The 22,984-nt window shown below is 36.6% G+C and overlaps 1 protein-coding gene across 3 annotated transcripts in view; it reads left to right on the forward strand.

Moving 5' to 3' along the window:
* Positions 1-17,610, forward strand: part of ABHD17B (abhydrolase domain containing 17B, depalmitoylase) — a 55,725-nt gene extending 38,115 nt beyond the window's left edge. For all 3 annotated transcript variants that reach the window (XM_058695698.1, XM_058695699.1, XM_058695700.1), the window contains 3 exons: positions 8,707-9,176; positions 13,271-13,450; positions 16,062-17,610. In XM_058695698.1, coding sequence (XP_058551681.1) covers positions 8,707-9,176; positions 13,271-13,450; positions 16,062-16,281 — 870 coding nt within the window. In that variant the 3' untranslated portion in view covers positions 16,282-17,610. The remainder of the gene's footprint in view (positions 1-8,706; positions 9,177-13,270; positions 13,451-16,061) is intronic.
* The last annotated feature ends 5,374 nt before the right edge of the window (positions 17,611-22,984 follow it).

A 22,984-nucleotide genomic window follows, 5' to 3' on the forward strand; every position in this document is an offset into this window, starting at 1 on the left:
CATATGATTTAGTAAACCTTTTTTCCTTTTGTGGGAGTTTCTTAGGTGCAGAGAATTGAGTTAATCTTATTAATTTACTAACTCATTCATCCAAAAAATATTAGAAACCCTGTTATGTGTCAGGTGTCCTGCCTTGGCACTAAAGGTCCAGTGATAAGCAACCAGATGGGATTCTTGCCTCTGGAACTTGTAGTCTAGTTCATGGCACATTATCATCATTGATCTGTGAACATAAAACCTACTTTTGTTTTATTAACTTTTTTTCTTCTTTGCCTTCAACCTCTTTACCCATTTCCCCTCCACAAGCATCCACTCAAATACACATGTCCTTAGATATATAACACTTAATGTATGTGTTTAATTTACATTAATGATAGTATAGATCTCAGTTTATTCCTTACTTCTTCACCCAGTACTATATTTTTAAGCTGTAACCATCAAAGTCACTACTTCAAACTGCATAATATTCCATTGTCTGCATCCGACACGTTTATGTATTCATTTTCCCAATGATGGAATCTATGTTCCTTCCTGTACCCTGATACAAATAATGCTGCAGTGAGCAAGCACCCCATACATATTACCTCAAGGACCTCTGCACGTATTTCTTTGGAGTACTTACCTAAGAGTAGAATTCTGGGTCATTGGTTAACAGAATGGCTTATCAAAAAGTTCACAAAAAGGTTCCTACTTTCCCCTGTTCTCACCAGTACTTCATATTACTCAATTTTCTACTTTTTATTTTTCTTACACTTTTGAAATGATATTTCTTGCATTTCTCTGATGGTTGGTGAGAGTCCTTCATATATTTGATAGCCTTTTAACCCTCTATAAGTTGCCTGTTAGTATCTTCTGCTCATTTTTTCTCCTGAGTTTTTGTTTGTTTTTGTAGAAGTTCCTTGTACTTAAGATATCAATTCTGTCAGTTTTGGATGAAGAAATCATTATTCCCGAAGCATTTTTCACTGAATAAAAATCTCTATTTGAATGAAGATAAATCGACCAATATTTTATCTCTTGTGGATTTTGGTCTCTTAATAAGCTCTGTATTCTATTACTACTAGGTCTGTTTGTTTGTGTCAGCATTAGTTTGTCTTTATGACTTTGGCTGGCTTTGTGTTGACTGTGTCAATACCTGGGAGGGAAATCCCAGCTACCCCCACAAATACATACACACTTGAGCTCTTGGCAAAATTACCTTAGCTTCCCATTGACTTAGATGGGATGGTAAACAGCTTTCTTTTCTTTCTTTTTTTTTTTTTAAGATATATTTTTTAAAGTTTTTTATTTATTTTTGTGAGTGAGAGAGAGAGAGGGAGGGAGAGAGAGAAGATAAGTGGGGGAGGAGCAGAGAGAGAGGGAGACACAGAATCTGAAGCAGGCCCCAGGCTCTGAGCTATCACCACAGAGCCCAACATGGGGCTCAGGGCTCAAACATACAAGCTATGAGATCATGACCTGAGCTGAAGTTGGACACTTAACTAACTGAGCCACCCAGCCACTCCTGAAGATTTTATTTTTAAGTAATCTTTACACCCATAATGGGGCTCAGACTTAAAAACCCCAAACTCAAGAGTCACATGCTCTCCCAACTAAAGCCGCCAGGTACTCCAGTAAATAGCTTTATTAAGATATAATTCACATACTATACAACCTACTCATTTAAAATATGCACATCAGGGGCGCCTGAGTGGCTCAGTCGGTTAAGCGTCCGACTTCAGCTCAGGTCACGATCTCGCGGTCCGCGAGTTCGAGCCCCGCGTCGGGCTCTGGGCTGATGGCTCAGAGCCTGGAGCTTGCTTCTGATTCTGTGTCTCCCTCTCTCTCTCTGCCCCTCCCCCGTTCATGCTATGTCTCTCTCTGTCTCAAAAATAAATAAAACGTTAAAAAAAATTTTTTTAAAATATGCACATCAGTGGTTTTTAATATATTAATAAATTTCTGCAACTATTACCCAAATAAATTTTAGAGCATTTTTATTACCTCCAAAGAAACTCTATACTCTTTGGGCCATTGCTTCCCAACCCTTCCATCCTCCCTAGCCCTAGACAGCCACTGATCTCTTTCTGTCTCTTTTGATTGCCTGTTCTAGATACTTAATATAAATGGACTCATATAATAAATGATCTTTTGTGACTGGCTTTCACTTGGTATAATTTTTTCAAGATGTATCCACTGTATAGCATGCGTCAATACTTTGTTCCTTTTTATGACTGAATAATATCCCATTATGTGGATATACCACATTTTGTTTAGCCTTTCATCAGTTGATGGATGTTTGGGGTGGTTTCTACCTCCGACTGTTACAAATTACACCACTGTGAACATTCATGTACAAGTTTTTGTGTCAGCATAGGTTTTTTACTTCTCTTGGGTATTTGGTTATTGACCTAGGATTGCAATTGCTTGGTCAAATGTTAACTCTGTGTTTAAACTTTTTAAGGAATTGCCAAACTGTTTTCCAAATTAATTGCTTCCCACTAACAGTGTATAAAGGTTCTAATTTCTCCATATCCTTGTCAGCTTTGGTCTTGTCTGTATTATAGCCATCCTAGTGGATATGACGTGGTATCGTGGCTTTCATTTGCATTTCCCTAATGACTAATGATGTTGAGCATCTTTTCATGTTAGCCATTTGTATCTCTTTGGAGAAATGTCTAGTCAGACCTTTTGTTCATTTTTTAATTGGGTTTTTTTTTCTTTTATGTTACTCAAGAATTTAATGCATTTCATCAAACTTACTGTGTTTATTGACACAGTATTTTTTAATTTAGAAATTATGTATGTCTTTTCATTTAGTATGTCAGTTTTTTGCTTATCTCTTTCTCTTCATCAGTCTTGTGTGGGTACTCTTTTTACAAAGCAGTGGTTATGAGTTCAGACTCCAGAATCATTCTGCCACATATCAATTCTGTCACTTTCTAGCTGTGACCTTTGGTAGGTTACCTAACTACTCTGTGCCTTGGTTTCCTGAAATGGAAAATGGGTGAATTGATAGTCTCTACGTCAGAAGGTCGTGAAAGGGTTAAATGAGTTAATAAATGAAAACTGTTTAGAATAGTGCCTGATATAACTGCTCAGTTAATGCGAGTTGCTATTGATAGTGGAAGGTTTTTCTAAGAGTCAGCTTTTGGTTCTGTTAATATCTATTGTTTTTTATTCTCTATTTTGTTGATATCTGTCCTTTAATTCTTATTTCTTTGTGTTTACACTCCTTGAGTTTAACACACGGACAAATATTCAAAGCTGGACATTTGTAATGAATAACTATAACTACTTCAGATGTATCCTACAACCTGTAATTTTATGATGGTATATCTGACTTCTTAATAGTCATAGGTATGTTCTTCCATGTCTGAAGTTTATTAACATTTATACCATTCTGAACAAGTCAAGTGACAAGTACCTCAGCACATTTTTCACTTTTAAATCCCTAACTCTTTCCAATTCTCTCTATATTGGTATTCCCCAAAGTTATGATTCTGGATTGTTTAGGGGTATACTTTGCTGCTTTTTTTCCTCCATTGCTTGCTTTAAACACAAATAAACACACACATTATATTAACTGTTCTTTATCATATCTGAGATATTTCATAGAATTCCCTTGGATTTATTTTGTCCTTGCTGGAGTTTCTCAAAGAGGGTCTCAGTTTGGTAAGCCTTCTGAGTTTTAGTATGCTTATAGCTAAATTTATTTTATTTTATTAAAATGGTATTTTATCTCTATGTAAAATTCTAGGTTCAAAGTTTTGTGCGTTTTTATTCTTTCTTTCTTTAAAACTATCTCTCCAGTGTCTTCTGGTTTCTAGTGTCAGTTTTGCAATGTCAGATGTTCATCTGATTCTTGTTCCTTGGTAGGCAATCTGTTCTTTTCTGGAAGCTTTCATATTTTTGTTCCTGACAATCGTAATATTTACTATAATTTGTCTATGAAAATTTCCTTAAATACCTGTTTGGCACTCTGAGCTATTTCAGTCTGGATTTTTTCTTTAATTCTGAGAAATTCTTAGATTCTTATCTTCGTTTTCTCCTCTTTTTCTTCCCTCTGGTACCCCCAAAGTATTGATACTGGTATTTCTACTTTTGTCCTTCTTAAAGTTTCTTTCATATTTTCTGTCTCTTCATCCCTTTCATCTTAAAAAATTCCATTTGGGAATTCCTCAATTGGATTGTCCATCTCACTAACATGTTTGTAAGTTATTGATTCTTGTATCCAATCCATCAGGTTCTTTATTTTAGATACTGATTTGTTTATATCCGGGATTCCAGTTGGATTTTTCTTTAGGACACTTTTGCATTTCATCTTTAAGTTCTGTCTGTCTGTCTGTCTGTCTCTCTCTCTCTCTCTCTTTTTGAGAGAGAGAAAGAGCACATGCCAGGAGGAGGGGCAGAGGGAGAGGGAGAGAGAGAATCTTAAGCAGGCTACACACCCAACTTGGAGCCCAACGCAGGGCTTAGTCTCAGGGCTGTGAGATCATGACCTGAGCTGAAATCAAGAGACACAGCCCAAGTATTCTTTTTTTTTTTTTTTTTTTTTTTAATATATGAAATTTACTGTCAAATTGGTTTCCATACAACACCCAGTGCTCATCCCAAAAGGTGCCCTCCTCAATACCCGTCACCCACCCTCTCCTCCCCCCACCCCCCATCAACCCTCAGTTTGTTCTCAGTTTTTAAGAGTCTCTTATGCTTTGGCTGTCTCCCACTCTAACCTCTTTTTTTTTTTTTCCTTCCCCTCCCCCATGGGTTTCTGTTACGTTTCTCAGGATCCACATAAGAGTGAAACCATATGGTATCTGTCTTTCTCTGTATGGCTTATTTCACTTAGCATCACACTCTCCAGTTCCATCCACGTTGCTACAAAAGGCCATATTTCATTCTTTCTCATTGCCACATAGTATTCCATTGTGTATATAAACCACAATTTCTTTATCCATTCATCAGTTGATGGGACATTTAGGCTCTTTCCATAATTTGGCTATTGTTGAGAGTGCTGCTATAAACATTGGGGTACAAGTGCCCCTATGCATCAGTACTCCTGTATCCCTTGGATAAATTCCTAGCAGTGCTATTGCTGGGCCATAGGGTAGGTCTATTTTTAATTTTCTGAGGAACCTCCACACTGCTTTCCAGAGCGGCTGCACCAATTTGCATTCCCACCAACAGTGCAAGAGGGTTCCTGTTTCTCCACATCCTCTCCAGCATCTATAGTCTCCTGATTTGTTCATTTTGGCCACTCTGACTGGCGTGAGGTGATATCTGAGTGTGGTTTGGATTTGTATTTCCCTGATAAGGACCGACGTTGAACATCTTTTCATGTGCCTGTTGGCCATCTGGATGTCTTCTTTAGAGAAGTGTCTATTCATGTTTTCTGCCCATTTCTTCACTGGGTTATTTGTTTTTCGGGTGTGGAGTTTGATGAGCTCTTTATAGATTTTGGATACTAGCCCTTTGTCCGATATGTCATTTGCAAAGAGCTTTTCCCATTCTGTTGGTTGCCTTTTAGTTTTGTTGGTTGTTTCCTTTGCGGTGCAGAAGCTTTTTATCTTCATAAGGTCCCAGTAATTCACTTTTGCTTTTAATTCCCTTGCCTTTGGGGATGTGTCGAGTAAGAGATTGCTACGGCTGAGGTCAGATAGGTCTTTTCCTGTTCTTTTTTTTTTTTTTTTACAGGTTTATTTTAATTTATTTTAAATTTTAAAAATATTTTTAAGTAGTCTCTGTACCCAACGTGGGACTTGAACTTAAAACTGTAAGATCAAGAGTTGCATGCTCCATTGACTGAGCCAGCCAGGTACCCTATTTTAAATCTTTGTTGTGTCTGGTCTAAAAGTTCTGCTCTAAATTACTTAATTTGTTGTTTGTCTTTTATGGCTGTTGTGTACTCTCAGATGTTTATCATTATTCACTGCTTTGTCTCCTCAAGATTTTGTTGCCAAGAAATAACTGGCAAATGATACATTTTTTACTCAGATGATTTTTACATAAAACACACTGGACTTAAAATTATCTAAATTTAGCAAGATATTTCAATGATTTTTAAAATTCCTATCAAGAGGGGCTCCTGGGTGGCTCAGTTGGTTAAGCGTCCGTGACTCTTGATTTCGGCTCAGGTCATGATCACAGTTTGTGAGTTTGAGCCCCGTGTGGCAGACCAGAGTCTACTTGGGATTCTCTCTCTCATCTCTCTGCCCCTCCACACTTGTGCTCTCACTCTCTCTTGAAAATAAGTTAAGAAAAAGTAATTTTGAAATAAATCTGGGGATGAACACCAAAGGAGAGAAGCAGGAGAAAAGGTGCAGTGCCAGGGTCTAGTCTAATGAAAGGACAACCTGACCTTCTTAATGGTGGTGGCAGAAACTATTCCTTCCTCCGCTGCCCTAAACCAGATAACTGGTATCCACCAAATAACTTGCAAATTACCACTTTTCTAATAACAGGAATGAGAGAGCAACATAGACGTCCTTAAAAAAATGTATAAGTAAAACAAATAACCTTAATATAATCAGAACTAAACAAATTACTGAGGAAAAACATTTTATTCTTGATAGAAATTTAAAAAAAAAATTTTTTTTAATGGTTTTATTTATTTTTGAGACAGAGAGAGACAGAGCATGAGCAGGGGAGGGGAAGACAGAGAGGGAGACACAGAATCTGAAGAAGGCTTGAACTGTGAGATCATGACCTGAGCTGAGGTTGGACACCTCACCGACTCCAAGGTGCCCCCAACCTCATCTTTTTGTTTTTTTCCCTAGGTTGTCCCCTCTCGAACTGACCCTTTGAGCTTTCTTTCTTGCCATCCTCTTCACCAGGTCCTGTATCCTCATGACCAGGTTAATTCATAGCCAAATTCTATAGTAGACATAACTAGTTTATTACACGTTCTTTGCCTACCAAGCCTTGGGCATGCCCTCAAAATGCTTCTGAGTACAATATTTCAGGGAGCCAATTAGAGCTGCCACTAAAGATGATACCTCATTGTCATTTCTGTTCTGTCAGACTATTTTCCCTTCAGGCTTTATTTGTTTTGAAGGTTGAAAAGGAAATAAAGGTAGAATAGCCAGTAAAAGTGTTTTCTAATATCCAACGGACACTCTTCTGCCCTTCTCTTACTCCTCTTTTAGAGAGCTTTTTTTAATCTCTTCTATCCTTGTTTCTCTATCTGTGCTGTTTCTTATTCTCTCTACCTAATTAGTTTACACTGGGAAATTAACACATGTATATTGAGCATATGGATTAGATTTTGGGAAATCAGTATATTCGTATTGAGCATATAAACTAGATTTTGAATTTTGATTGAGTAATGGATATAAAGGTCATTTCTTTCTTTCTGAATAGTCTCACTACTTTAGTCAGTCTCTTGAGGTGATTTCTTCTCTTATGTAATTACATTTGGCATAATGGTATGGTAGACATTTTTTTCTGTCCTTATATTAGATTTTTTTTTTTGTAAAAAATTACGTGTCACCAGATCTCTGGAAGGTGTTTTGAATGCCTTCTTCCTGGAACTAAGCAATGGTCACCTGTTGCTAAAAAGGATAGGAATTTGAGAAAGGACAAGATAGAAAGAAATGCTGGCAGGGAAACAAGTATTAATTACTCTAGTTTTGTTCCTGGCTTAATATCAACTAGAAACTTTAAAAATATTAATATTTTAAAAAGACAGGGGAAAGTGGACCATCCTTAAGTGTGCCACCTATATCTGTAGTAAAAAAAACTATAAGCATTGTATTTGTTCTTCACAATCACTCTGTTCAGTGAAGGTATTAGCTTCGTCTACTTAAATAATTTACCCAAGGGCAAACAGCTAGTAAGTGATAGAGTTGGGATTCCACCCCAGCTCTCTCTGACTTCAAATCTTATACTCCTTCCAATCTAACCATAGAAGAGGAGAAAATTTTAGCAGATTTTACCTTTTTTCCATAATGGACTTTATATTGTAGTCTTTTAAATTTGGGCAGTAATTACATATAGACATATTTCAAAGTCTTATACATGATTTGCGCCCCTGGCACCATGACTAAAACGATAGGCTTCTGAGACAAATAGTTTTCTGAGCCTCTGAGGCAGTGTAGCCCAGGGATGAAAGACAGTGGTTGAGTCTGGTGTCAAATCCGGGCTGCATGAATCTTGTATAGGTTTCTTAGATCAACATACAGAGTTGTTTTGAGAATTAAAACACATAGAATTAAAACACATAGAATATGTAGCACCATGCCTGACAAATTGTAAGCACTAAAAAGGAATAATATATGCAATATTGTTATATCTTCACTCTATCATGTTAAATATCTAGCTTCTCCCTGAGATTCTGAGAATTTTCACTAAGTTAGCCCAGAAATTGTGCGCTACTCTAATGATATTTCACACCTCCTATGTTGTTATCGGTGGAGAAGTAACAAATATCACCTCTACTCTTCATATTTTCATGTTTTGGTTAAATATTATAATATATAATAACTACTATTTGAAACATCCTATACTGTTTGAGTGTCTCCTGGTCAGGAAAATTTGCCTCACCACAGGATTTAAATTATTTCTAGAAAGATGCCAAAAAATGTGTTTGGGCAGAGGATTCTTGAAATAATAGTAGACACTGAACACCAGTAGAATTTACTGGTGTCTCTGTTTTAACCTTCTATTGTATGAAAATGCAGAATCCATATTTAGTAATTAAAACATTTACTGTCTCCTTTTCTTTTTCAGAAGATGAATAATCTTTCATTCAGTGAGTTATGTTGCCTCTTCTGCTGTCCACCTTGCCCTGGGAAAATTGCTTCAAAATTAGCATTTTTGCCACCTGATCCAACATATACACTGATGTGTGATGAAAGTGGAAGCCGCTGGACTTTACACCTATCAGAACGAGCAGACTGGCAGTACTCTTCTAGGGAAAAAGATGCTATTGAGTGTTTCATGACTAGAACCAGTAAAGGCAACAGAATTGCCTGCATGTTTGTGCGCTGTTCACCCAATGCCAAGTACACTTTACTCTTCTCACATGGAAATGCTGTTGATCTTGGTCAGATGAGCAGCTTTTACATAGGACTGGGATCACGGATTAATTGTAATATATTCTCATATGATTATTCTGGATATGGCGCAAGTTCTGGGAAACCAACGGAGAAGAACCTCTATGCAGATATAGAAGCTGCTTGGCTTGCTCTTAGGACAAGGTAAATGGTGATTGGGAGTATTTTCCACATTTATTATGATGTTTAATTGAAATTGCTTTATATAAAAAAAGAATAAAAGTAGTTTTTATAACATAACATGTTCTGAAGTAGTAAATAGAGATTATATGTACCAAAATATACCTGTGGAGAGTTAAGCTCTTAGAATGTAATTAAAAATTTTTACAAACAGGGGCGCCTGGGTGGCGCAGTCGGTTAAGCGTCCGACTTCAGCCAGGTCACGATCTCGCGGTCCGTGAGTTCGAGCCCCGCGTCAGGCGCTGGGCCGATGGCTCGGAGCCTGGAGCCTGTTTCCGATTCTGTGTCTCCCTCTCTCTCTGCCCCTCCCCCGTTCATGCTCTGTCTCTCTCTGTCCCAAAAATAAATAAAAAACGTTGAAAAAAGATTAAAAAAAAAAATTTTTTTTTACAAACAGCATAAAGTTTTTACACAGATCTAATTTGTGTCTGTTAGTGCCCGTGGGTGATTTTCTTTAAAATTTAAGCCAATGACAAGTTTTGGTTTTATAAACTTACTAGAGTGTGATATAAAAATCTTTATTCAGAGTAACCTGGGTGGCTCAGTCAGTTGAGCGTCTGACTCTGGATTTCAACTGAAGTCACAATCCCAGGGTTGTGGGTCAAGCCTCACATCAGGCTATGTGCTGAATGTAGAGCCTGCTTAAGATTCTCTCTCTCCCTCTGCCCTTCTTCCCTGCTTGCACTTTCTCTCTCTAAAATAAAGAAAAAATGTTGATTTGAATAAACAGCGATTAGCTAATCATTTACTTAAGAGTATAAGAGACTGGATTGTTTTGGTGAATTGTAAGCCTGAGTCCTGAGTTTGCGTTATTTTCTATAACAATCTCTTAGACAATGTAACTCAAAGATATCTTATTGGAACTATTTTTAAAGTATTCATTCTGTAAAAGTGAGATTTTTTACTTTACATTCTGGACTAATAAAATTTGGAAAGATGATCTTAAGCTAAAAAAAAAAAGGTAATGTTATGATAAATCATTTAAGCAGATTTTCTTATCATGTCAGTTATTCCTTGGTTATAACAATACATTTTTGGGAACTAGAAATTGCTTTAATCTTTCCTAATCACCAAGATACTTAGAAATTTTTCATGAAATACATTGCAGTTTTGTAGACTTCAGGTGTTTTTTTTTAATCAAATGGTTCATGTACAATAAATAAAGATACCTGAGCTCAAGTTATTCTTCATATTACCTCCTGAAAAGCTGCCTGACTTCCCCAAAGTATTTTAGACTAAAGCTAAAGGACTTAAAGAAAATTTACCATTTCTAATTTAATGTTTAAATATTAATGGTTTCGATTAGAACCTCAATTTTGTTAGCAGGCATAACCTTTGTTAGAAAATACCTTTAGAAACATTTATTCCTTGGGACACCTGGGGGTCTCAATGGGTTAAGCATCCAACTCTTGGTTTTGGCTCAGGTCATGATTTCATGGTTTGTGAGTTCGAGCCCCATATCAGGCTCTGTCCTCATGGCACAGAACTTGCTTGAGGATTTTCTCTCTCCCTCTTTCTCTGCCCCTCCGTTACTCGCTCATGCTCGCTCGCTTTTGCAAAATATTTCATTTTTTTTAAAAAAAGAAACATTTACTCTAAGATATAATAAAACTATAGTCTCTGAGGTCCATATAAAGGGGATTCTTAAATCATTTGCAATTATATGAAAACATACTTGACAAGTAGGAAAAAATAGATAAGTAGTATAAGAAATAAATAGTTGGGGAGGGGGCAGGGAATGATAAAAATTTATAAACTTAAAAACTGCCTTAAATGACCAAAGTCAAAATCGTCTCAGTCCTACAAACCAAAATAAATGAGTGCACACTTTCCAGACCCAGCCAATTGAATGGAGTATAATACCTGTCAGGAAAGTATGATAATAGATATTTTTAATAACAGATTTATTGAGATATAACTCTTTTAAAGTACAACTTCAGTGGATTAGTACAATTTTTAAGGATGTTAAGTTAAAGCAGATAGCCTTTATTGTTAGTGCTTCTCAAAAACATGAAAAGATAACTTATTCAACCAAAACACACTAGAATCCAATAGAGTGTTCTCTGCCTATGTTAAAAAAAAAAAATCCGCTCTTGTAAGTGGTTAACTTTTATTTTGCATCTTGTCTGATATCAATTTGAAGAAATATTTATGAAATGATTTCTAGTCTTGATTAATTAATCTTTTTAAACATACTTAATGATTGAAGCGCCTGGGTGGTTCAGTTGGCAGAGCATCCGGCTTCAGCTCAGGTCATGGTCTCACAGCTTGTGGGTTCGAGCCCCCGCGTCGGGCTCTGTACTGACGGCTAAGCCTAGAGCCTGCTTCAGATTGTGTATCTTCCTCTCTGCCCCTCCCCCGCTCACTTTCCGTCTCAGAAATGAGTAAATGTTAAAAAACAATTTTAAACATACTTAATGATCATGCATACTTGATGAATGAGGAAGAAGAGCAGAATAGATACCTTTCTAAATAGTCCAATAGTCTTTGAATTCATTATCTGCGTGCTATAATGGAAAAGGCGCTGGACTGGGAGTCAGGGTACCTGGGTTCTAATTATAGATCTGCCTCTGACTTACTCTGACTTTGAACATCTGCTCAGGAAGCAGCTGAACTAGATTAAATGGTCTCTGAAGTCCTTTCTAACTTGTACTGTTCTGAAATTCTGTTATTGCTTTGAATTCTGTGCTAAACTGGCAGCTGCTTCTACTCTGGAGCCTTGCCATTGCTAGCATTAGTCTAAAATCCATAGTTGCCACCAACAGTGCTGCGATTCAGCTAACGGCAGCCTTACAGCCTCAAGAGTTAATGCTGTGCTGCAAATGTTCATTTTCATAAAATTTCTTCACTGTTTGAAATATGTGCAGCTAGGTCTTGTTAAAGAAAAGGGTATTCTGAGTTTATTTACATTTGGAGTCAGTCTGGAGTAGATATGTCCAACCTCTGGGACATATCCAAATGCTTACATAGGACTGATTGGAAGAAATTATGGATGGTCATTATTACCTGGATGGTTCAGAGTCTTGCGCCCCTGGAAAGGGCCAGAGGAAGCACGTAGGGTTTGTCTTGCTATTTTTTTTGTGTTCAGATACTTGAAAAGCTCCCATTACCTTTTCAGAAGACCAGAGGCTGTTGTGCAAGTGGCCCTTCCCATCCAGAAGTGACTTCTTTCAGATTTCTAGAGTGGAAGGGCATGTTTGATCTCACTCTAACCCTTAATTCTGTATTTATTAGCTCCCGTAGCACCTCCACTCTGCTTGGAGTACTTTACAGTTGGGACAATTGTACTATAGGCAGTAAACAGTGCTTGAAGCATAGTATATACCTGATATTGAATCAGTGAGTTGATACATTTAAATCTGTAGCATTTTTAAAGGGGGTAAGGCAGTTCTCTTGAGGTTTTAGCATGAAGTCTATTCATAATTAACTGAATCATAAGGCATTTGGAATTCTCATTCATCTGTTTATCTTTCCAATCATTAGTCCATTTCTATGAGCAAATAAAGGCAAATTTCAGGAAAAATAGTAATTTGCTTTTGGCTAAAATGATACATATTTTTTATTCATAACATACAGTAACTGTATGTCAAGATTTTCATCACTGTGACTGGCTTCAGAAAATAAAATGAGCCACTTTTAATATCTAGACAAAGAACTTTTTGTTACTTTGAATGGAAGATAGATGGTAAATGTCTATGAAGTGTCAACCCATTAAAATATCAATGATACAATATGTTCAGCATTTAGTAAAAAATACGCCACATTGAATTGCATAAATGATATAATGAATTCCTTTAGGTTTAAAATTTTAAAAGACCTCAGCCATTATTTTTCTAAAAGATGAAACAGATGAAAAATGCTAAGAATACAGATATTATTATAGCATTAAATATGATAATGATGGCTAAGAAAATGTATATTTTAAATATAAATTTGTTGACGTGGTCTCATTCTGAGTCATTCTATTATAAGATTAAGTCCCTAGAAAATGATTGAATATTTCATACCAGTCCAACTCTCCACTTTATTTTTTTTTTTTTAACTCCTGAACTTTGTAGATATGGCATTCGCCCTGAAAATGTGATTATATATGGCCAAAGTATAGGGACAGTACCATCTGTGGATCTCGCTGCTCGGTATGAGAGTGCTGCTGTTATTCTTCATTCTCCTTTGACCTCGGGAATGCGAGTCGCTTTTCCTGATACCAAGAAGACCTACTGTTTTGATGCATTCCCAAAGTAAGTATCGATATTCCAAATTAATTCAAAGAAATCTTGCGGGAATTTTTTTCATCACTTAGGAATCCATAATATGATTCATTCAGCCATGAGCTTCTATTTTACACATACTATAGAAATTGTGAAAAACTAGTTTTTGAAGAGGATGGTGGCAGGAGACCAGTCAGGAGGGTGTAATGTTTGAGCAGTTGTAACCCTGGTGAAAAGTACTAAGGGCCTCACACCCCAGAGAGTGGCACCAATAGTATTAGAGATAAGGGGATGAATTTGAGAAATAAAATTGACAGAACTGCATGTCACAGTGAATGTAGGATGCAAAACAAGAGAACTTGAATTTGATTCCTAAGGTTCTGACTTGAGCTGCTAGTGGATGATACAATTCAGTGAGACATGATACTGGAAGAGTGGAAGTGTAGAGGAGAAATGAGACACGTGTGCATAAAAATTAGTGAATGATGTCTAATTAAGGATAGCTGATTTACAAAAGAAGTGAATTGCAAACAAGTTGAGTCTTAAGAATAAAGTATTGCCATCCTAGAGGCACCTGGGTGGCTCTGTCAGTTAAGCGTCCAGTTGGCTCAGGTCATGATCTCACCCTGAGTTCGAGTCCCACATTGGGCTCTGCATTGACAGCACGAATCCTGCTTCAGATCCTCTTGTCTCCCTCTCTCTCTGCCCCTCCTCAGCTTGCTGTCTTTCTCTCACTCTCTCAAAAATAAAATAAAAACATGAGAAAAAAAAAGTATTGGGGCACCTGGGTGGCTCAGTCAGTTAAGCATGGACTACAACTCAGGTCATGATCTCACAGTTTGAGTTCGAGCCCCGCGTCGGGCTCTGTGCTGCCAGCTCGGAGCCTGGAGCCTGCTTCGGATTCTGTGTCAGCCTCTCACTCTGCCCCTCCGCTGCTCGCATTGTCTTTTTCAAAAATAAACACTAAAACAATTTTTTTAAAAACGTGTTGCCACTGCATAGTCTGCAAACACACAGTATTATACAAATTTGAAAGAACTACTTCTGCTTCTCAAGACAAGATAAATGGAAATTCCTCCAGCTCCTCTTCATAATTGGGAAAAAATGGATGGCCCTTTTTTCTCAGAGGGCAAAGGCAAGAAGTGAGAAGCTGGCAAATTTCAGTCTCGCTTCTTTTCCCCAACTGGCAGCTATACAAAGAATTTTTTTGTGAATGATAGATGGGCCCAAGGCCAGAGTCCTCACTTGCTTCTTCATAAAAACAACGAAGGTCATTTCAAAAGCAAATTTTTTCATCATTAGCCAGTAAGGGGTCATTTTTGTAGGGAAGCTAATGATGGGAGCATAAGATCTTATCACCAGAGCAAGCTGTGAGAGGGTTTTGTTTTTACATTAATTCAGGGTTTTTGTTTTAGAGAATAGTCTTTTGGAAGGTATGTGCATTATATTGCTTCTAACTGAACAGTAGGAATGGTAGGGAGTATTTGGGGTAATGCTGTTGCCAGCTTATATTCTCTGTCCAGCTCCCTCTTGAATTTCTGCTACACCAACAAAGCAGCACTTAACTGCAAACTGTCTGAAAAAGGTCATAATTTTAAGTTTTAAAATTTGTTTGTAAGAGTTCTTTGTGTAGCTTATGTCTCAATGTTGCCTTTTTAAAATTGCTTTGATCTCTGATATTTAAAATGTTCTCTGATATCTGATAATTCTTCGTTGTCTGTTCATGTGTAAGAGAGGAACTAAAGAGTGGACCTGAAGCAGGTGACAAAGGCTTGTTGACTGAGCTTAACTATACAGGGATCTGTTCATATCAGTTAGTTGGGGATCCCACCCCATGTCACTATTTTCTGTATCTTTCCTCTTAAAGTGGATGTCGTCTTCAACAAAGATTCTTTCTAAAAGTCCCCTCTGGGTACACCTTAGTGGGTCAAGTCGGTGAAGCGTCCGACTCTTAATTTCGGCTGAGGTCAGGATCTCTCAGTTCAAAGGATCGAGCCCCGAGTCAGCCTCTGAGCTAAACAAACTTTGAACAGATCTGTAGACTCCCATCACCTGCCTTCATCCCCGTATCAATTTCTGACCTTCGGGTGTATGCAGTGGTATAAATTGGGTTGTGTCTTCACTTTATCTTCTATCCTCTTAAAATTGGTTTTCTCTTATACTTTTAATTTGTTACCCAGCTCCAAAATTATGTATTTTTTTTATATTCTCCCTATTTCAGGGAGTTGATGCTACAAGACAAAAAAACATTTTGTTGTCATTTTAGTAGATTAAGAGGCAGAAAAAAATACGAGTGCAGGGAGGTATAAAGTTAGCATATGTTTCAATGGTCCTTAGTTTCCTCTTCTTCCAAACTAAGTTTTCTTTGTGCTCAATATTGTAGAAAGGTACAGGAGGCTAACAGTAACTATTGAATGATTCCCCTGAAACAGAAGTGCCTAAAGTTAGCTTCCTCAGATAATCTTAAGAAAAGGAGTATGTAAAGTGACTTCTAAATCTTATTTGAAATCCAAGAGGCATCTGTTTCTTCTGTTTTGATTCAAAGACTATTTTGGTATTCGGTATGGCACAAGAGAATTTGTTTTACGTTTCTTTTCATAGATAATTCGTTGACTTCCTTCTGCCTTCTCTTCTCTTACAGCATTGACAAAATCTCTAAGATAACCTCCCCAGTATTAATAATTCATGGGACTGAAGATGAAGTCATTGACTTTTCACATGGCCTCGCATTGTTCGAGCGTTGCCAAAGACCTGTGGAGCCTCTGTGGGTTGAAGGGGCAGGTCACAATGATGTGGAACTTTATGGACAGTACCTCGAAAGGTTGAAACAGTTTGTGTCACAGGAACTGGTAAATTTGTAAAATATTCTGTAAATTTGCATACTGGGTTTTCTTTCCCTGCTGAACTGCACTCTTTGGTAAATAACATAAAACCTGAAGGTTTTGTTTGCAAATCATGTCAGTTGCCTTCATAATTGTACAGGTAATGATTTGTTAACAGACTTAATGAAGGTTTTAATTACCAGAACTAGAAACTGGAAATAACAGTATCATGCAGTCAAGCTGTGTAATTTATATTTTTTCTGTGAATTTTTTTTTAAACATCAAAATGAGTACTGTATGAAATTTTAATTCTATAAAATCAAATGCTGTAAAAGTATTGCCAAATGCTTTTGCATATCAGAAACAGATTTATAAATATTTTTAAAACATCTCAATGTACTAAATCTTATCCAGGTATACAAATGTAATATTCTTTCAATAAAAAGCTGTATATCTAAAACAATTCAAGTACTCATAATAGAATAAACTGTATGAAAATGTGCAAGTTCACTAGAGATGACCTAAGCCCTGTTGTACAGGGATAAAGGTTTAAACACTTATTTTATTGTAAAATACATTGAATTTTCTGTATTCTCTGGTTATCATACATTTTCTCCTTAAAAAACAAATGATGTAAGGCTTAATTTTTATGCCATCTATTAATTTACCAACTAGTTACCTTGTAAATGAGAAGTCATGATAGCACTGAATTTTAACTAGTTCTGATTTATAGGTTTGGTACTATGAGGCAACTACTTAAAATTCTCATTTTTGTTTTTTAAAAGGCATTTAGAGCTTCAAGAATGATTTTGTATGCAATGTTGTTTTAAATTTTGACTAATCTCATAGAATTGCTGTACTCTCCATTATAAGAAAACCTGAGAGTCCGTTCGTTAGATGTTCTTCAAGACCACAAACAGGCTGGCTATTTGGTCATTTTTCACTTTGGCTATTTTTAATAGGACCTGTTGTTTTAGATTACTATCTGAGAATTTCATGGATTCACTCCTGATACAGGAGATAAGAGAACATTTAATTCATAACTTTTATATTAACCAATGTAGTAAAAAACAAAGCTCACACACAAAAACTAAGTTGCCTTTCCTTGAATGAATCCTGCCTGAATAAAACAATGAAAGAAAAATAAAAATTAAATTAATGGTATGTAGTCTAATTTGTAAATGAATGAATATTGAAATAATACACACTGTGGATATATTTTAAGGCCTTATGTAGTTTTAATTGTTCTGCTTGTTCTGTGGTTATGTCTAAGACTATAGTATATGATTCTCTTCAAAGTATATCAAGTATTGTGAATGCTTTGGTTCAGATGTGTCAAATTAACAGTAAAACAACAAATATACCACCCAGCTGTGCCTGTTTGCCTTCTTCCATGTTTCCCATCCCTTACCATCAAGTCGGGAAAAAATTACCATTCATCCTGTAGTTTTCTAAATTTTATCATCACTTCTTTTTTTGGAGAGAATTTTTTGCTTCTCAAGATTGTTATGGAGCCTGTACAATTCCTATTTTTGTACAACATAGACACCAGAGTGTAGCTAAGTGTTTTCTTTGATTACCTGTTAAATTTAAAATATTGATCATACCAATTCAGTATTCATTCATTCAACAACTGTTTATTCAGTCATGTAGAACCCTGTGCCAGATAAAGATGGAAGTCAACCATGTCCTCATAGACTTCATGGTGTATGTAACCAAGGACACAGACACCTTATTGCACAAGTATTGCTATTTGGATAAGGGCTGAAGGATATTTGTAGCTTATATATAATAGGTAAAAGGTACTCTTGGGAGGGGAACATGGTGGGAAGGGCAAGGAAGAATTTGACAAAGAAGTGATCTTTGATCTGAGCTTTAAGGATGACTAAGAAATGACTAAACATGGTGGCCAAGGGAAATCCTTGCTGCCTGAAGGGAACAGTATATGGAAGCCTAAAGAAAGGATAGTGCATTTAAAATGTAAAAAGACTGCCCAGAGGGCAAGGGGAATGGATGGCATAATGATGAGGCTGGCAGATTAGAGGCACAATCATACATGGTATCCTGGGCCCTGATCATTACCCTAGACACAATAGAAAGCCATTGATAGGATTATGAAATTGGATTTGTCAGGAGTTTATAGATGAAAAAAAAAAACCTGGATATTTTTAGTTTGCCAGAAATAGCATGTGAGCCGGTTATAATTGGCTGTAATCTTAGGATGCTGAAAAATCCATCATGGGAAGATAATCTCATACAAAATGCCAGTCAGGCCACATCTGTAAATACTAATTTCATTTCAGGATCCAGTGAAAGGATATTCACAAACTAGTGCAAATTCTGGAATGTCTTACCAAGTTGGAAAGAGTCCCACAAACTAAAGCACAAACCATGTAACTAAGGAATGATAGCTATGTTCAAGTATTTGAGAGACATGTATAATTGATTCTTTTTGACTCAAGAGTAGAACTAGGTAAAAATTGCAAAATGGCAGGTTAGAGCTCAGCATAAGAAAGAACTGTATGGTCGTTTGTCCATGAGGGAAAGGGATTGCCTCCTAAGGTCAATGAGGATCTTCCCAAAGGAACAGAGCAGAAGCCGAATGACGTCTGTCACAGTGCTGCAGAAGAAATTCCAGATTTACATGTGAAGCTGAACTAGATGGACCATGGAATGTCCCCTTTAATTAAAGATTTTATATTCCATTTCTATTTCTCCTACCTTCTCAGTATTGCCCACTCTGTGATATCCAGAAGACAGTATCCTGTAGAAGAATTGACAATCAGATCTGGGTTCTCTTCTCAACTGATACCAATTGGATCTGTGCCCTTGCCAAGTTACTTCTTTGAACCACTAGAAGTTTCCTCACTAGAAATGAAGAGATGGAACTGATTGATGTAATCCCTTAAGATTTCTGATATAATGAAAACTTCAACCCCGTTCATCTGTAATGACCCCTCTAAAAAATTTTAACCTGTAGCCTCAGATAATTAAGTTTGATATTTGGCTTGGTGCATACCAATGTGGTACAATCTGGATGATAACACTAATCCTGGGGAAATGGTCAGCAGAGTACCTAAATCCTGCCAGGTAATACGTACTTGAGTACATAAAGCAGATCAAGAACTTTAATAAGTTGGTTTATCATCTATACACTTTTCCAGACTTCTAACTTAAATTTACCAGTTCTATATCCTACCTGAGAATATATTGCAGTTTTTCTTGGTGATATCTATAAATATATAGGTATTGCTCACTTTACAAACGCTTGGATAAAGAAAATTTTTTAAATTGTAAACTGACATCTATTGTCCTATAAACAATGTTCTTGGTGCATTTAGATATTCTATATGACAAAAACAACTTTTCAAGAACAAATTATGGAAAGCCAGATGAACTCATAAAAACTAGATGTGAAGTAGCTTAATCCCTTCATTTTACAGACAAAGAAGCAAACCCAAAGAACAGAAGTAACTTTGCCAAAATCTACAATGTAATTGTCATTAGTTGTACTCCTTATCTTCTCTTCATCAAATTTATCTGCACTAATGTACCAGTGAACCTTTTGAATTATATTATTTAAGTTGGTAGCTTGTGCCTTTCACATTTGTCAAATTAATGATTTGTATATCTTAAGTATTTTAATTCATTTCACTAGGCTCAGTAACAGCTATTTGGTTGTTACAACCTAATGAAGATGGTAACTTTGGTCACAGGAATAAACAGGTATTTACTATAAGCAGCACATTTACTACAAAGTATAGCATTGAGGAGAAGCAGTTACATTGAAAAAAGGATCAAAGCAGTTATTACAGATCGGTGATGGGTGGGCTTTTATTTTTTGCTTTAATTTTAAAACAGGCATTATATTCAAATACTGTGGTAGCATGCTGCATTCTAATGATGGTAAACATGCCAAATGCCCAGTAACCAAAAAACTATGCATTTGATACTTGAAATGGTGTTCTGAGTTACAATATGCAGAAAGGAAAGAGAAGACATTTGTCTACTACATTGCTAATAGATTGTGCATCTGACTCAATAGTTGAGTAATGCTAAGGAAGGAAGCCTGGGAATGACCCACTAGACCTGAGTTTAAAAAAAAAAAAAAAACAGGAAGTAAAGCCTAGAGTCTTTATAAATGTCCATGAACTAAAAGCTGTTAAACTGGTTCTTTCATTAGAAACCAGATGGACTTGAAATTATTTTACTCCTCTTTATCTTGTAGGCCATGTACTAAATTTGCATAACACAATTATAGTGCTTCTAGAAAAATGTTTCAATAGTGTGTGTGACTTAAATGAAACCCTTATATTAGAAAAAAATAAAATCATGGGGAAATGCTGTTTTTAAATTATTGATGGTGTTTGTATTTACTGATAAAATGCAAATGTCTCCAATTGTCCTAGATTAATTCAGGATTGAGGGTTTGGGGATTTTATCCCCCCCCCCCCCCCCTCAAAATTGCTACCTACAGCAGTACATTGAAATGAGGAGGTAAGGGTAGCCGGTAGGTTTATGGATATAGGAGTATCTGAATTTAAAATTTTTACATGTACCTGCTGTATTCCAAATTATCCAAAGTATGGTGGATTCATGGACTATAAATCAAGACATTCAATTACCATTTTACATTATAAATCTTAGATGAAATGTGGGTTTGTAAATACATTCAAATTTAAAACTGGCAAAGTCAGAGGTCATATAGATTGCTTCACCAAAGTTAAAGATTTTGTTTTGTTTTGTTTTGTTTTGTTTTGTTTTGTTTTGAAGTCTGGGCTTCTGAAATCAGGATCCCATGATAAACCAAAGAGAAGTTACTCCAAATAAGGTTTTGGGCTGGCTGTCAGAGCAGCAAATAAAAGGATTCCTTGCATTTGGATGATGTTTTCTGGGGGGTGGGAGATGGTGGTTTGCAGGGAATATAACAAACTGAATAGTATCTGAAACATCTCCATGAGTACCAAGTCTAGTAACAAGTATTTTCTAAGCAATGTCTTCATTTTACATCTGTTAATGTTACACAATGCATTGTTAACAATTGTTACTTTACCATCTGTGGTCATTTCCTCAGCTCATTACAGCTTTGCTGGCATTCACCTCATTTGTGCTGTTGTTGGCACTTCCACATATATTACACTTCCAAATGTTATAGGCCCAGTAATAGGTTACAGTTGACCCTTGAACAAGACAACCATGAACTGCACAAGTCCATTTTTTGCAGATTTGTTTCAATGAATATAGTACCTTATTTTCCTTATGATTTAAAAAAAATTTTTTTTTTTTAGTGTTTATTTTTAAGAGAAAGCACAGGCAGGTGAGGGGCAGAGAGAAAGGGACAGAGGATCCAAAGTGGGCGCTATGCTGACAGCAGAGGAGCCCCACCCACATAGGGCTAGAACTCATGAACCACGAGATATGACCTGAGCCAAAGTCAGGTGCTTAACCAACTGAGCCACACAGGAGCCCCTATTTTCCTTATGATTTTCTTAACCTTTTCATTTCCAGCTTACTTTATTGTAAATATACAGTACATATACAAAATATATGTTAATCACCTATTGGTAAGTCTTCTCAGGCTGTCAGTTCAGTTTTTAGAGAATCAAAAGTTCTACGTGGATTTTTTACTGTGTAGGGAGATAGTGCCTGGTGTGGTATATGGGTCAGCTATATATACATATTTTATGAAATTGCTGTTTAACTTATTTAAGAAAATAAATGAGAAGAATATGCATTTATAGTTAATCAGTGTTCTCTGGTCTTGTGAATTTGTGTTACTGTCTGATATTACTTTCTTATAGTCTGAGGAATTTCCTACAATATTTCTTATAAGATGAGTTGGCTAGCAATGAATTCTTTCAATTTCTGTTTATCTGGGAAAGTCCATATTTAACATTCATTTTAAGATAGGTTTGTTGGATATTGGATTCTTGGTTAACAGTATTTTCTTTGAGCACTTTGAATGTTTTCCCACTGCCTTCTGGCTTCCATTGTGCCTGCTGACAGGTCAGCCGAAAACTGGATTCCCTTGTAAGTGATGCTTTGTTTTTCTCCAGCTTTTTCCAAGATATTTTCCTCGTCTTGGACTATCAGCCTTTTTATTCTGAAAGGTCTATCTGTGGGTCTCTTCCTTGGGCTTCGTGGGTGTGTAGGTTATTGTTTTTCAATAAATTTGGGAAGTTTCTTGTCACATTTCAAACATTTTCATCTTTTTCTTCTGGTATCCTCAGTTCAAGGGCAGCAAGGATTATGAAATTAGTCATCTGCTCTTACGTTAGTAGGCCGCAGCCTGCTCTACTTTTTGGGTTCCAATGTTTGCTTTCCAGTTTCCTCTGTTGTCCTTTCACACTGTGAACTGCCACCACTTGCTTCTGTGAGCTTATTTCCTCTGCTCTAACTTGATTATTCCTGTGTTTCTACTCAGATTATCTAGGAAACCAGATAACTGAACTACTCAAAGTGTGTCTCAGTTAAGAGCAACGTGACTGTTGAAGCCCTGGAAGACCATCATATGAGCTACTGCCTGAACCAAGAACCAAGGCTACCCCCACCCTGAGGTAAGAATTAGTTGCTACCTGCTCAAGAGATCGGGTTCTGTCCAGAAGATCTGCATTTCCCTAGAAAGCTGCTAGGAGCCTGCTTCACCTACCAGATTCACAGCCATTGTCTTCTATGATTCTTATTTTAAAAAGTCATGAAGTTCGAAGAAACAAAAACAACATACCATTTCCAATGTTGCCAT

Source organism: Neofelis nebulosa, chromosome 12, assembly GCF_028018385.1.
Source record: "Neofelis nebulosa isolate mNeoNeb1 chromosome 12, mNeoNeb1.pri, whole genome shotgun sequence".
NCBI lineage: Eukaryota > Metazoa > Chordata > Mammalia > Carnivora > Felidae > Neofelis > Neofelis nebulosa.